The 16,162-nt window shown below is 39.9% G+C and overlaps 1 protein-coding gene across 1 annotated transcript; it reads right to left on the reverse strand.

Moving 5' to 3' along the window:
* Positions 1 to 914: 914 nt before the first annotated feature.
* On the reverse strand, positions 915 to 15,485 carry LOC112215768 (sodium- and chloride-dependent GABA transporter 1). The gene is made up of 15 exons (XM_024375154.2): positions 14,986 to 15,485; positions 13,555 to 13,938; positions 13,161 to 13,292; positions 12,825 to 12,925; positions 12,567 to 12,676; positions 12,278 to 12,410; positions 11,225 to 11,359; positions 11,015 to 11,118; positions 9,789 to 9,913; positions 9,494 to 9,606; positions 4,784 to 4,915; positions 4,371 to 4,473; positions 3,888 to 3,988; positions 3,551 to 3,718; positions 915 to 3,147 (listed from the first exon to the last, which is right to left on the reverse strand). The coding sequence occupies exons 2-15, from the start codon at positions 13,781 to 13,783 to the stop codon at positions 2,746 to 2,748; spliced, it is 2,088 nt and encodes a 695-aa protein (XP_024230922.1). The 5' UTR covers positions 13,784 to 13,938; positions 14,986 to 15,485; the 3' UTR covers positions 915 to 2,745.
* Positions 15,486 to 16,162: the final 677 nt, after the last annotated feature.

A 16,162-nucleotide genomic window follows, 5' to 3' on the forward strand; every position in this document is an offset into this window, starting at 1 on the left:
ATTTCCCAGTGGAAAACCTGGTTCAGTCAACTTTCCGACAGATACTGGGAGACAAATTCCCCTTTCAGCAGGACAATAACCTAAAACATAAGGACAAATATATACTGGAATTACTTACCAAGTTACAGTTTTGACTTAAATCGTCTTGGAAATCTATGGCAATATTTGAAAATGGCTGTCTAGCAATGATCAAGAACTATCTTGACAGAGCTTAAATCATTTTTTAAAGAATAATGTGGAAAAATGTACAATCCAGGTGTGCAAAGCTCTTAGAGACTTACCCAGAAAGACTGTAATTGCTTTCCGAAGGGGATTCTAACATGTACTCAGGTGGTTGAATACTTATTTAATCAAGATATATTAGTGTTTTATTTTTCATATATATGATTTTTTTTAAACAAATTTTTACAAATCTTCTTCTACTTTCATATTAAATGTGACAATTTAAAATGATAATTAAATCCAATTGAATCTTACTTTGTAGCACAACAAAATGTGGAAAAAGTAAAGGGGTGTGAATACTTTCTGATGTCACTGTACATTGCATTTTTTTTGTCTCCCACCTGTTTCTATAGTACAACTCCATGGTTTTAGTAATTAGCAATTGCCTTTCAATGCTTTTCCATTCTTGCTTTATTTGCCATACATCCTTACTTGTTTTTTTCTAGACAGCATTTTCTTAATTGTGTAAATCTATTCATTACAAATGTCATGACACATATCTATTGTCTCTGTTAAGAGATTCAAAACAATTGCCAATTACTACTATTCTGAGGTTTGATGCAGAATATAGCATTTGAGAGGTCTATTATGGTGACCTAATTTCATGACATCAAAAGCTACAGTACGGCATACATAACATTATGCTCGAGCGCAGTAGTGAACATATGCAGGACAGTTATTCATATTTTCTATAATTATTTATTTTTTCAGCTTTTTTCTTTTTGTATAACATGACAATCGTGCTTTATCATATGACACCATTTAAACACATATCATGTTTATATTATGTTGTGCATTAGGCAGTGAGACAGTTCAAAATAAACAAAACAATGTGATTTTTTTTACTATACATAGTTTCTATTTTTAATATAATCGTCAATATCTTCATTGTCATCATCATTTCGTATATTTCTGTAAGATATGTGCTTTAGTTTCTGTGATCAAAATATTATTGCAGAAAACAGCAACTCTTTAGAATTTTTTTTTTCAACATTTAGACAATAACTTCCAATGTATTAACAGACATTCACAGTTACATGTTTTACACAGTACAGTTTTACAACAAAGTTCCAGAGAGAACTGTGGTAGAGTAACTTTATACAAAATTCACAGGACATGAACTGTAGCCATTTCACATTTTCACTTGGTTGTTTTGCTTTTCAAAGTAAACATATTTTCTTCGACCAGATGCTTTTCACTGCCGTATAGAAGCCATATAAGCCAACTAGCATTGTCTTAACACGCCGTGTCAAATGTCTGTGGAAATGAAAGCTTTGAGCTTTTTTACTAGTAAAGCAAAGACAACGAAAAGAAAAAGAGAAACAGACCACTCTTCTACTGGCCTGCAACTATACACCTACATTTTGTATTGCTGAATACAAATTGATCAAAGTATAATTGATCATTACACATAAAGTGAAATAAAAAGGAATATTTTTAAACATAGAGTTGGTCCAATATTGTTTGCTAGTGTACAAAGTGATATTCTGGAGATCTGCCCAGTCATGCAAACAGACTATGGCTTGGTATAAATTGGTTGATAAGTGGCTTAAGGCCTTCTCTGTTCTCGTCTTAGATCTGTCAGGAGACATTTTGGAATTGTTCTTTGATGTTCCTGAGGAAAGCATGCAAAAAAGGTAAACAGGATTGACTGTCAGCATCAATGGGATAGTCAATGTTTGTAAATCACTTTTCTATACCCTGTGCGTTTGCATTTATTTTTTTTGTATGTTTTTGATACCCTGTGTTTCTCAAACCAAACACTACATGGCATAGATCGTTTTTGCTTTCGTCTGCCTACGATTTTGGTCCTCGGTCACAATATTTATAGTAGAAAACATATTAAAAATAATTCTAAAAATGTTTGTCACATAAAAGTTCATTTTTTTACTAAAAAAAAAGGAAGATAAAATCACAGTCTCTCTCACACACAAAATCTTTTGCAACAGATATACTGGATAATTCCAGGGTTCATAGACTTTAAACTTCTTATTGGCATTGTGCTTCTTCATCAGAGTTCCCTCATTGCCATGTGGCCTGTAATCAGCCTCACAGAGTGCAAAGTTTTGTAAAGAGATGACTGTGTGAGGCTTAGTAAACAACCACGATAATTTGACTCCGTCCTTTGCACTCTCCCATGTTGACAATTTTGTTCACTTGTACTTCAGCTCTACTATAGTCACACTGTATTTACTTGGTTCATGAAGATATTGAACAAATTGCTATTCTATTTTCAATAGTTGTTTTCTTTTCTCACAGTATTACACAGTTTGTTTACATATTTTTACTCAGATTACAGTAGTTTTTGTGAACACTAACAGTCTTTGATTTTAGAATTTTTAATGCATACCAATAAAAAGACATTAACGGGTTGGTTTTACAAATGCAGAAAAATTAAACATGATTTTAAAATCCGGTTTGATGAGATATTGCCCCTGGAGGTAGGTGAATCAATTAAAATCTTGGAAGTCCTTTGTAATGTTCGCCGTTGACTACACAATCTCCATGAGGGTTTTGCCTTGTCTAGACATTGGCCTCAGCGTTGGTCAGGTTTGTTGAGCTCACTATGTTGGGTGGTGGAATGGCCGTCTCTTTTGCCGTTGGGCTAACCGGATTGGGTGGTGGGCTGGTAGGTCTGGTCGGGTTGGCTGGAGTGGCAGGGACGGTAGGGACAGTTGGAACGGTCGGACTAGTTGGGTTCACAGGGCTAGCCATAGCTGGAATGGCTGGAGGTGCTGGGTTGGCCGGGGCTGCAGCAACTGGGCTTGTAGCAGTTGGATTGGCAGGACTAACCGGGTTGGATGGACTAGTTGGGTTGGCCGCGTTAGAGGGACTAGCAATGTTGGTCTCGGCAACCACTGTCTCAGGTCCATTCTCCTGTGGCCGTCGGACCACTGCAGGAGGCTGGAACATTATCCGTAGGCGCTGAGAAAGAATCACAACAAAACAGTTAATTAAGTAACACAATGAATGCATCTCCAACATGTCCAGAGAGGAGAACCTGACTGAAATGATCTATTTACTACTTAATGACATGATAATAAACCATTTGGGTTACATATTAATCTTCACCAAATTGCCTTTATTCTCTTGCTCTTAGAGAAAGGGGGGAACATTCCACATTTTTTTATTTAACAAGGCAAGTCAGTTCAGAACAAATTATTTTTTACAATGACAGTGGGTTAACTGCCTTGTTCAGGGGCAGAACGACAGATTCTTACCTTGTCAGCTCAGGGATTCGATCTAGCAACCTTTACGGTTACTGGCCCAATGCTCTAACCACTAGGCTACCTGCCGCCCCATATCCATAAATCATTATGTAGATTACCTCTTTCCAGGTGCCCTTGAGTCCGATGTACATGTAGACCATGTATCCAGGGATGAGGACCATGGAGGACAGAGCCATGAGCCAGCCCACTCCCTGGCCCCAGGCAGGGAACACGTAGTTGTTCAAGGTGAGAGGAACCATTTGGACTGCACTGAACAAGAACACCCCCTGTGGGAGACATGGTACGATCCTTATTAATCCTGACACCACCTCTTCTCAGACACTTTCTTTCTCTGCCTCAAAATTGCTTGAGGCAGGTCATATTGATATGAAATGTTATTTTCGTTCATGTCATGGTCCTGGATGTTCTATTGGATGTGTATGGTGTACTACTTACGGCCACGATGAGAGGGGTGAAACAAACCCAGCACAGCTTCCACCAGATACAGGGCTTGTAGCCAATCATCTCCTGGATGTTGTCATAGAATTTGTTCACACCTGCGAGACAAATGACTGTGTTATCAAAATATTCAAATTAAATTTTTTTCCAATTTTCCACTGGTCTGCCATGAATTGTAATGAGGGAGGAGAGCTGGTGTAGTGTAGGACATGTGAGCAGCATTGATGTCCCTGAGGGTCAACAGGGTTTGAAGGTGGACTAATGTCTCTGGACAAGTGGGAGTTTATTTGATCATTCAACCTTCAGATTTAACTAGTGTGTCTAGTTCATTCATTGCTCATCGCCTCTTGCCTGAGCGCACATCACTGTAACAAGTCATTTCGTAATGCTGAAATAGGGTGTTTCTGATGCATACCGTTCACTGCAATAATGTATCTACTGTACTATGTGTATTTGACGTTGTCTAGAGACTCTACCCACCATAGAACCAGGATATGGAGATGCACTCGAAGAAGACCAGGAAGAGGAGACACATCCCACTGGCAGAGTAGTAGTCGAAGAGCTTGAACACGTACAGGCCTCCCTAGTGACACAACACAGAAGGGTGAGTCTTACTACGGTGAGAAACCACATGGTCTGTGGTCTTTACATTATATTCACATCCTCATCTCAGAGGGAAAGATGGTGGTTGGGATTCATTTTCAACTCGAAACAAATCTGTTATTTTTTATATAAAATTAGACAGCGATAGTGCTAACCAATGTAATTCAAATTTTTAACCAAATTGAGCTTGGAGGTTTTGTAGTTCAATCTGATGTTTGACTAATGATGAGAAAGAGAGAGAGAGAGCGCGGAGGTTTTGTAGTTCAGAGAGAGAGAGAAATGTGTTGTACCTGTGTGATGTTGGATAGGCCGATCAGGTACGATACCAGGCAGACAGCAGCGATGAAGAGCTCTCTCCTGCCCCTCAGTGCCCTGGGAAACTCATCCACCAGAGCTGTGATAAAGCCCTCTACCGTGCAGAACTACCCACACAGACACACACACACACACAGACACACAAAGGGGGTGGATGCTCAGTCACAAAGGGGAGAGATTTACAGTATTGTGCTTAGTATCTATGTAATGAAGCTCTTACAGTGGAACTAACAGCATTTTAACTACTTTTCAGATTTGAAACAAGCAGACAATCAAAATATCATTCAAAAATATAAAATTCCCAGTTTATGCTACAAAACCAACTTCATAAGAGGTTTTAAAAATAGGTTATATTTGACTCAGCATTCCATGATGTACACTAAGGCATTGTTGGCAGAATAGACGGATGCAGTTTAATGCATGATTAATATAAATCACCAATACATTTCTTGGTAGTCCAAGAAATATTGTAAATCACAGCTGGCTTGGTACATTGTTTGCTGCCTCCATTCAGGATGCACTGTTTCGGTTTCAATTACTCTATATTTTGGACAAAAACAGACAACTGTAGCTAAGGCTGGGAATTTCAATACCATCAAACTAGCAAGGGCAATGATCACAAGTCAGACCTGCCAGCAACAAACGCTGACACCACACATCCAAGTATATCGGACCAAATTATGGAAGACAAGAATTGTACTTTTGAATTCCGTAAAGTCGCGTGGAAGAGGTGAAAAAATTATTGTTGTCTATCAACAATGACAAACCACCAACTGACAATCTAGATGGGAAATTACTGAGGATAATAGCAGACGATATTACCACATCTTCAATTTAAGCCTACTAGAAAGTGTGTGCCCTCAGGCCTGGACGGAAGCTAAAGTCATTCCGCTACCAAAGAATAGTTAAGCCCCCTTTACTGGCTTAAATAGCCAACCAATCAAACTTCTGGGAAAAAAATGTGTTTGACCAGATACAATGCTATTTCACAGTAATCAAATTGACAACAGAATTTCAGCATGCTTATAGGTAGGAACACTCAACAAGCACAGCACTTACACAAATGACTGATGATTGGCTCAGAGAAACTGATGATAAAATGATTGTGGGGGGTGTTTTGTTAGACTTCAGTGCAGCTTCTGACATTATTGATCATAGTCTGCTGCTGGAAAAACGTATGTGTTATGGCTTTACACTCCTTGCTATAATGTGGATTAAAAGTTACTCGTCTAACAGAACACAGAGGGTGTTCTTCAATGGAAGCCTTTCAAATATAATCCAGTTAGAATCAGGAATTCACCAGGGTAGCTGTTTAGGCCCCTTGCGGTTTTCAATTTTTACTAACGGCATGCCACTGACTTTGAGTAAAGCCAGAGTTTCTATGTAAGCGGATGACTCAACACTATACACGTCAGCTACTACAGCGACTGAAATGACTGCAATACTCAACAAAGAGCTGCAGTTAGTTTCAGAGTGGGTGGCAAGGAATAAGTTAGCCCTAAATATTTCTAAAACTAAAAACATTGTATTTGGAACAAAACATTCACTAAACCCTAAACCTCAACTAAATCTTGTAATACATAATGTGTAAATTGAGCAAGTTGTGATGACTAAACTGCTTGGAGTAACACTAGATTGTAAACTGTTATGGTCAAAACATATTGATACAGTAGTAGCTAAGATGGGGAGAAGTCTGTCTATAATAATGCGATGCTCTGCCTTCTTAACAACACTATCAACAAGGCAGATCCTACAGGCCCTAGTTTGTCACACCTTGACAACTGTTCAGTCGTGTGGTCAGGTGCCACAAAAAAGGACTTAGGAAAATTGCAATTGGCTCAGAACAGGGCAGCAGGCTGGCCCTTGGATGTACACAGAGAGCTAATATTAATAATATGCATGTCAATCTCTCCTGGCTGAAAGTGGAGGAGAGATCGACTTCATCACCACTGTTATTTATGAGAGGTATTGACATGCTGAATGCGCAGAGCTGTCTGTCCAAACTACTGACACACAGCTCGGAAACCCATGCATAACCTACAAGAGTTCTCTTCACATTCCCCAAGTTCAGAACAGACTATGGGTGGAACACAGTACTACATAGAGCCATGACTACATGGAACTCTATTCCACATCAAGTATCTGACGCAAGCAGTAAAATTAGATGAAAAAAAAAACAGATAAAAAAACACCTTATGGAACAGCGGGGACTGTGAAGCAACACAAACATTGGCACACGCACGCACGCACGCACACACACACACACACACACACACACACACACACACACACACGATAACATACGCACTATACATACACATAGATTTAGTACTGTAGATATGTGGTAGTGGTGGAGTAAGGGGCCTGAGGGCACACAGTGTGTTGGGATGTCTGTGAATGTATTGCCTTAATTTTGCTGGACCCCAGGAAGAGTAGCTGCTGCTTTGTATACAAATACAAAAACAAATAACGTGGCTAATAGGATAGCATATCTATTTATGTAGCAAGCTAAAAACATGGAGCCTAACATTAACTAGCTAGCTGCTAAGAGGATGTCATGTCATGTCATTGGAGGAGTGGGTGAGTGACTGACTTTTTCCCCCATATCATTTTTGGTGGTTATACACAGTTAGAGATGTGTTTTGCTTAGCTAGCAAGAACGTGAACGACTGTTATACAGTTAGCATATATTTTGCGTTCACAAATTCACTCTGGCTACCTACTCCGATTTCAAAACACTCTCGGTCTGAGTGTGCCATAGCGTAAAATAACGGATGAATTTACAAACATGAAAACCCGCTGAATATGACCGGTGTCAGGAAATGTAGGCTAAAATGTTTTTATAGTTAGTCACAAACGCTCTAAATAACATGTCAACAACCTAACCAGCTCTGCTAGGGCGAGTAAAATGGTCAGGGTGCGATGTTTTCTCATTTGTGTCTCAAAGTAGGTAGCAAGCAAGCTAGCCGACTTTAGCCAGTTAGCTTGGTTGATGGGTTGCAAGCAAGCTACAGAAGGACGAGTAGGCTACAATTCCCCATCATGTTTCAGTGCAATTTTGACGGTCACCTAGCTGAAAAAGTTTGAGAGGGTTTATCTAATGTTCCTTAGTTACATTTTAGCTCATCTTGCTCTGGCTAGCATTAGTTGTTGATCTTGTCATTGTTGATGTGCGCTTAACTGAGGGGAGAGAGAGCCTATGTTTTCATAGTCGTTTGATCAATAGGATTGTAAAGTTCGCAAATATAAGAGGACTCCTGTGGTATTGACATATTTGCAGAGATCCATTCAGGTATATTTTGTGGCTTTTGGCGAATGCATTCTAATGATCTAAAGTCACGTTTTTGCAACTGCCTGTAAACACACATTCCAGTTCATAGTGAATGATGGCAAGTGTGCATGGCAAATGGCTTGTTTGCATAAAGGCCTGCTGTAGCTATGGTCTGCGTAGACTCCGGTCCTGGACGAGCCAGATGTTTTTATTCGGTTTTATTTACTGCAGTGTCTATTAATTGTCCAGAACGCACGGCCGCTTTCCCACTCTATATTGCTATAGAATTTTCACAAATTCCCAAACATTCTAAGAATTTATGAAAACATAAAAATAACATATCTAAGTGGTCGCTTGTCAGAACATTTTTTTTAAAGTGTCATATTCCTCCTGGGGGTGTATATGAACAGATTTGATTAATATTTAATATTGCTAAAATGCTGTCAATTTCACTTGAATGTTTATAGTATCATTGATAGTCTTGCTCCTGTTTGTATTTTCATGTTTTATCAACTGCATAATTTGGTAAATTAGTATTTCTATGAAATAAAAACTTCAAAGGACCAACAAAATTAAGCACCTACAATTATCTGGACATGGATCCCTTGAAGCATAGTATCATTGTTGTACTTTAATTTTACCCAAATGGGTAAATATACATTATTTTTATTTAGAACATTGTTGTTCATGTAGTAGTATGATAACCATGTAACAGTTGTAACTAATAACCAAGATTATGGACATTGATGGATTATATTGAATTAATTAAGATAATGGAAAGCCATACAATATGATAACCAGCATGTTATCTAGAACTACCTAAATAAACAGTTAAAAACAACCACTGTTATAGCTTTTTTTAGCTTTTTTTTTTCATTTTGGCAGTCACCTTAGAAATATAACTCCAACATGCAAAATAGCCATTTCCCTTGCAGTATGAATATTTACAATTCCATATAAGGAAAAGGTTAGTCACAAAAAAAGAGCACTAGTGTGTCAACTTGGGATTTATCTGTTCCATATAAAGATGAGTAGCAGAATTTAGTATCATTGCTAGCAGACTCAGTGGCCTTGCGGTAACCCAAATATCACACACAAGCTAAATGCATGACAACAGAGCATCAGGGAGCCAAGAGAGAGGTGACATAGTTGTATTAAAAAAGGTTGACAGTAAAAGTCTAGGCTCATCTGTATCTGTCCATTAGCAAAAAAAACTGAAATTAGCTTTTCATGCGGAGAGACCAGGGAAAAACAGCTTGATATGTACCTGTGCTTACATATTTAGGTCAGACTAGCCTGGTCCTAGACCTATAGGTGCTTTAGCTAACTCCCCTGACATGGCATGGCAATGATACTGAGAGGATTGGGCTAAAGCACCAAGAGATTGCAGAGCAGCCTATGAAAACAGCCTTACCTGACTGTCAATCCCCAGCATCAGCAGCATGGAGAAGAACAAGATAGCCCAGAGAGGGGAGACAGGCAGCTGGGTCACAGCCTCAGGGTAGGCCAGGAAAGCCAGGCCTGGACCTGCATACCAAACACACAACACAACACATTGGCTCACAGTTTCTTACGGCTGTGTTTCTCTGTGTGGATTGAGGTAGAAGCAGAGGTGAATTATTAGATTAAGATGGCTGCGAGCAGAAGTCAGAATAGACAGCCCCTATTGTGCGCTGATGGTGCAATTACAGAGGGAGCATTGGGTTTACCTGAAGCTGCAACTTCTTCTATGGGCCTCTTAGTCACATTCGCCATGAAGCCCACAATAGAGAAGATGACAAAGCCAGCAAACATGCTGGTGAAGGAGTTGATGCAGCAAACTATGATAGAGTCTCTGTGGAAAGGAAACATGAAAACGTCCTGTTGTCAGAGCTTATGGTGATCTGTCATCTCTTCTGTAGCATCATCATGGATTCCTAAAAAGGCCTTTCTCAGGAGAGAGAGCTTATTCCTTATTATTGCTGAGTTGAGAACATATCCCTGCTTAATAATATATTGATGTTGGCCACAAAAGGTGTGCAATGAGATAGTAAAACAAAGGGAAATGTGTTTTTGTGCAACATTCCAATGGGGAACCATGTTCCTTTATCCAAAGAGGTTTAATATCACAGTAATACTTATATATGAAATAATGCAATGCCCATTTTTAATGGATACCAAGCTCCTATTTGCAAAGAAGAGTTTTCCAAAAAGCAACCCTTATTTACAAACCAAATTGCATGATATAATGTTTGGTCTATAGCTAAATAATATTGGGCTGCTAATAAGCAACAACAAGTAAACAAGTACATTGAAATAAATGCAAGTTGAGGCTGCATGATTATATAACTGATGAGCAATTTGTGGGACATAGGACCAAGGATGGACTGTTTGGGGAGGATGTGAAATCTTTGCCTATTCTTCTTTTATTTATGCGATGCACATCCAAAGCTGTATGAAGGGCCCCATACTAGACTGAATCACTGTATTGATTATAATAACGTTAATCTAGGCTTCTCATTGTCAATGGCTAATAGTAAGGTCCACATATACTGTTGAGGCAGAGGTAGGCAACTAGATTCAGCCGTGGGACGATTTTTGTCGGAGCGGATGGTCAGGGGGCTGGAACATAATAATCTGTACACTGGAAATTGACCACAACTCAGCCCAGAAATAGATTGTATTTGAAAATAAGAATAATTTCATACCTTGATTCCATTGAGACACGATCACATATGTCTCTTTTGTTTTGCGGGGGTACTTGGGAACAGATCTCCTCAATTAAACAACATTTTTAGCTGAATTTCTGGTGATTTTATCATTTTTTGACCCAAAACTAAAATCCTAATATATATTGCCGACCCCTGCGTTAAGGTATACTGGTCTAATGGTTGCCTTTTCAAGTCTTGCCTCATACATTATCTTTCCATTTAATAGAAGCCTACCTCCATCTTACCTGTAAACATTATTATTAAAAGGGTTATAGCTCCCAAGAGCTATCAGTGAGCCCAGTCCCAAACCGTAGGAGAAAAATATCTGAGTGGCAGCATCCAGCCATACCTGACAAGGGGAAATAACCATTTAGCCGTTTGACAAAGGAGGCTGAAAAATGGTTGATTCACATGCCAGTATTTATCTTACATAGAATGGTAAGTTCATTCATTACCTCAGATTCTTTTAGTTTTTCAAAGTTAGGGGTGATATAGAAGAGAATGCCATCCATAGCTCCAGGTAGAGTCACTCCACGGCAGAACAGAATGAATAGCATGAAATAGGGATACGTGGCCGAGAAGTACACAACCTAGAAAATGTAATCAACGAGTCACCATCAGCAGCAAAGGAATGCACGTTAAAACTGTTAACCATCGAGTTAATACATTTGCAATTCAGTCTCTGCTTTCAACAAAGGCCTATTCACTAGAGAGGAAAATCAATGGATTTCTTGTCCTCCAAACTCTCACACAGAGAACAGCAAAAAATAAGAAAATAAATCAACAGAAATCTAGTAAAGAAATTCATTGAAGCTTCAATTGGATTCGACACCATCTCTTTATGCTTACATGAAACCCCTTATGAGATTTTAGAGCAAGAAACGTAGGTGGGTGGAGCGTTTTGCCACCACAACAAATGTTATTTGCTATGGTCACATGACACATTAGATTTCCGAAATGTAGCACCAACAGGGAGTGAACTGGCTCCAACTGAGGGGGAGAGGAAAGGACAAAACCAGATTTTAGAGGGCCTGTTGCTCTCCCTCCTATCATCCCCCCCACCCCCCATGACAGGAGGCACCATGAGCCTGAACATGATTACTGAATGTTTGATGTATCTCCTCCCATTCTAAAATCAATCTGGACAATAGTCAGTGCAATATAAATGATTAATGAAGGTGATATGACTCTGATCGACAACACTGTTTTTGACAGCTGCAGTTGTTTTTAATCTTCAATTGTATCTGTAATTTGTGACACTTTGTCGTTTGTGTGTTTTTTGTATTTTTCTGTAATATGTTATGCACCCGCTGTCATTTTCATGTTTTGCCTTCGTACCAGGTCGCCCTCGCAAAATAGGTTTGTAACCTCAATGGGTCTTATCTGGTTAAATAAAGGTAAAAAATAAATAATACATGACAACAATTAATATTGCATCACTGTCACACATTGGCTGCCAGAGAGCTTTTACATACACCTAGATCTGCCTTGCGAAACCAGTCTCTTACCTTGCCAGTCCAGCTCACCCCTTTCCAGATACAGAAGTAAACCAGGACCCAAGCGATGGCCAGTGTTATTGCCAGTGGCGCTCGGATCTGCCCTGGTTTTTCCAAGCCATCGGTCATTTGATGCATGTTGCGCCTATAAGCAACAATAAGACTATTATACAGACTGGGAGAATGCTTTGCAGCAAAGGGACATTCCTTTTACACTCCTCAAGCAGGCATGCAGGGTACTGTAACGCTGTGCTGAAGCAAAAAAAAACACACAAAAAAAAACAAGCAGTCAATGTCTTACTCCCAAAACTCCATCACCGCGCTGGTAAGATTGGTGTTATCAACAATACTGTAGTTTGAGTAACATTTGTCTGTGTTCCATGAATTGCCACATGAGCTCCATGGAAGTTCCTGAAAAACAAGAAGGATAATGCCTGTTTTCCTCCTCGACACAATGAGAGATCTCACACGATATCAAGGATGTTTACAATCCCCAGTGAGAAATACTTTTTTGTCTCATCCCCATGTGGTTTATAGGAGGTAAAATGGCGGTACTTACAGAGGTAAATGAGTTGTAGAGATAGTATATGGCCCAGGCAATGATGACAATGTAGTAAATGTTAAGCCAGAAGGACAGGACAGCTGCTGCAAGGCCAACACCTATGAGATGGAAATTGATGACATGTTTGTGCATGCTCCTAATGCTCCAGCATATTCAGGGAGAATTACAGCAGAACTCTCGATCTTTTCTGGTTATGGCCGTGATTAGCCTACCACACACTAAAGATTGAATGCACAAGTGGGCCAGCTGACAATTAGGAATTTGATTTAAAATACCCCCCAAAAAATGACAGTAGAAGATACAGAAAGAGCATTGCACGAGTAGAATTTATACCTTTGAACACGGGAGCCAGTTTCCAGACTCCAAGCCCACCAATTGAAGTGTATTGACCAAGAGCGGTCTCAAGCAGGAACAGCGGCATCCCAGCGAATATGAGTGTCAAAAAATAGGGGATCAAGAAGGCTCCTGCATAGACACAAGTAAATCAATCCAAATATAAATGTCAGAATAAAACCACACATATGCAATGGAATGTTACTTACAGCCCACTGTAGAAGTTAATTGGAATAATTCAATTAGGATAAGAATAATGCATGCCTGCGCTCTTACACGAGGGACATATTCACTCTTCATTTCACATAATAATTAGAGTGCTCGAAATGGACGAAGCACTCACTGAGTAGTGAAATGAACTTTACGTTATATGACTTTTTTAAATCGTGTTTACCTCCACCGTTTTTTCCACAGAGATATGGAAATCTCCATACGTTTCCGAGTCCAATTGCATAACCTACACACGACAGAAGGAAATCGAATCTCCCTCCCCAGGTTTCTCTTTCGGGAAGATCCTTCTTCGTCTTGTCGCTTTTCACGTCCAGTGACTTGGGTTTGTCATTAGTTGCCACTTCGTTAAGTTCTGTTACTTGTCCATCCGTTTTGGTGCCGTTCGTCGCCATGTCTCTCGATTTGTAGTGGTCCTGGCCTTGGGACGCGAAGCTTCAGCACCAGTCCACACAGACAGCAGTTTCGCGGTTTTTGACCAAAACCTTTGAACCAAATGTCTGGAAGCAGGTGACCGCTATGGGGACACGGCTCGTCAGTTGCCGTTAACCTGGAATCGGTGAATAGAGTAATTGGTCGGTTTTTGAGAGCCCACTCAAATTGGAAAATGTATTAGACAACATGGTGACATTTACAATTGATTAGCACCAGAATGAGAATGTAATTTTTGAACGAATCCAATGCCATTTACAGGCATTGTATGGAGCTTGACTGTTCAAGCTATTTGTAAGCTACCTAATTTAAAAATCATTTTTTAAGTCAGATGTTTTCCATCGACTCCACTCAAGACACTAATAACCGTCTCACCAAACACATGCAATGCAGAGTCTGAGACACAACAATGCCATAAAAAAAACAATGATGGCACATCAATGATGGCACAGGAGTTTTTTCCCCATAAAGCAACGCAGACAATTGGGATGTGCGTAGATTGATATAGGGAATAGTCTACTTCTCCCCCCAATATTCTTACAAATCAACACAATTTGCAATTGAAATACAGTCAGTTATCGAGTAGGCCTATGCACATCACCGAATGCATGATTATTTGCAATGACACAAACTTTCTGACGTTGTTTAATAAGAATCTAAGCCATCCAGCTCACGCGCAAAAAAACAACATTCGAGAATGACATATGCAGATCCAATATGAGAGAGCAACGATTACACCGTGCAATTGGCACGTGCAGATACGCTTACTAATTACCTATGCACTGGTTTTAGTGGACAGGAAAACCAACAGCAACGTCTCAACCAAACTGGATCACAATTGCATTGGAGACAAAGGAATGCCCAAAGCATAACGCTTTACGCATCAGGCTGCACAAATAGTATTCCATTCTAGTCGATGATTAGAAAACCAAACGCACTTCTATATGGCAAAACATGTACACAGTTTTATGAACCATTCAATTAACCAGGAGTGCCACATGCTGTATTTAATTGGCTATAAGACATGGTCTAAAGTCATTAGGGTTAGCAACGTTCCATACTGCCACGTTCAACTATACGAGTTTAATCACCGTCATTATCACTTATAATGAACAATTCACGCAATTGTAATTCACACACACGCCAAATAACTCAATTTACTTACAATAAAGCTGTGCTCTCTGCCACCGACGATGGGCTGCCTGCCACAAATCTCGAAACGAGGTATCCGTAGATTCCCCCTGAAGTTGTAAACTTCCAGTTTTACTTGGAACATAAAGATATTGTCTTTCCATTAAAAGACTTGGAACAAGCGCCAAAAGTGTCTTAGAGGAGAGCGCGCACGTACCCCGCTGCAGGGAGCTGTCCAGCGGCTAGGTGCTGACGAGGTGGCTGAATCAACACGAGAAGCAGCCGCTTCGCCTTGTGCAACTGTCTAACATCAACAACCAGAAACGTTCAGGGGAGCGCAATTCTCAACTCCCATCTACATAGCGTCAATGTCATCTGAAAGTCGCCCCCCTCCTCCTCCGTGTAGTCTACACATCCACTACTGACATCGCACTGCATGTTTTCTCAATATTTCATGATTTTTTAACGTGTTTTCACTGTTTGGGAAATCCTGAGTAGTTCTAAAGCAGGGGTAAGACATTAAGGGAACACGAGTTTCTCCGATGATAGGCTATCACACATTTGTAGAGGGGGTCATCAACCTATTGGCCACCTTATTTACACTATAATAAGATGATATAGTTTCCCCCCCAACTTGAACACACGTATGTGTAGCACTGTTTTTCCCCTCCTCGACCTGTCACGGTCTTCAAATTAAGGAAAAATTCTAAACACCTCATTCCCAGCCAGCCCCAAGACCCCAAATATGTCATCAAATACACCCCAACCCTCCTCAAATCAAATGTCATCACGGGGTGTTAAATGCAAGCATATCGAGGGCAGTCAATGCACGATTAACAATTCTAAACTGGCATAATTTGGAAGGTGAGGCTAGTTGGTGGCCGTCTGCTTTCTGGCAAGTGTGATAAGGGAGCCTGTCAATAAAGGGAGGGGGCACTGGCTGATTGTCTAACTCTGCCTGTAATCGTCTTTTAGCCTACCGTCTCCAGAAATGAAAAGGCTGATGTGAGAGGAATAAACTCACCCAATGGAGAATAATTGAACTCACAAATTGAAATAAATATGTTGCTTCAAGCCGTAGAATTCAAGCTGCAAGAGACTTTACAGATGGGGTTGTCCTAAAAGTGAATACATGCAAGCCTAACGGAGTGTTAGCTGAATTCTTTTGTTTTGAAATGTTTTGTTGTATTTTGTCTCTCTCGAGAAACCAG

This window comes from Oncorhynchus tshawytscha, linkage group LG16, assembly GCF_018296145.1.
Source record: "Oncorhynchus tshawytscha isolate Ot180627B linkage group LG16, Otsh_v2.0, whole genome shotgun sequence".
Lineage (NCBI taxonomy): Eukaryota > Metazoa > Chordata > Actinopteri > Salmoniformes > Salmonidae > Oncorhynchus > Oncorhynchus tshawytscha.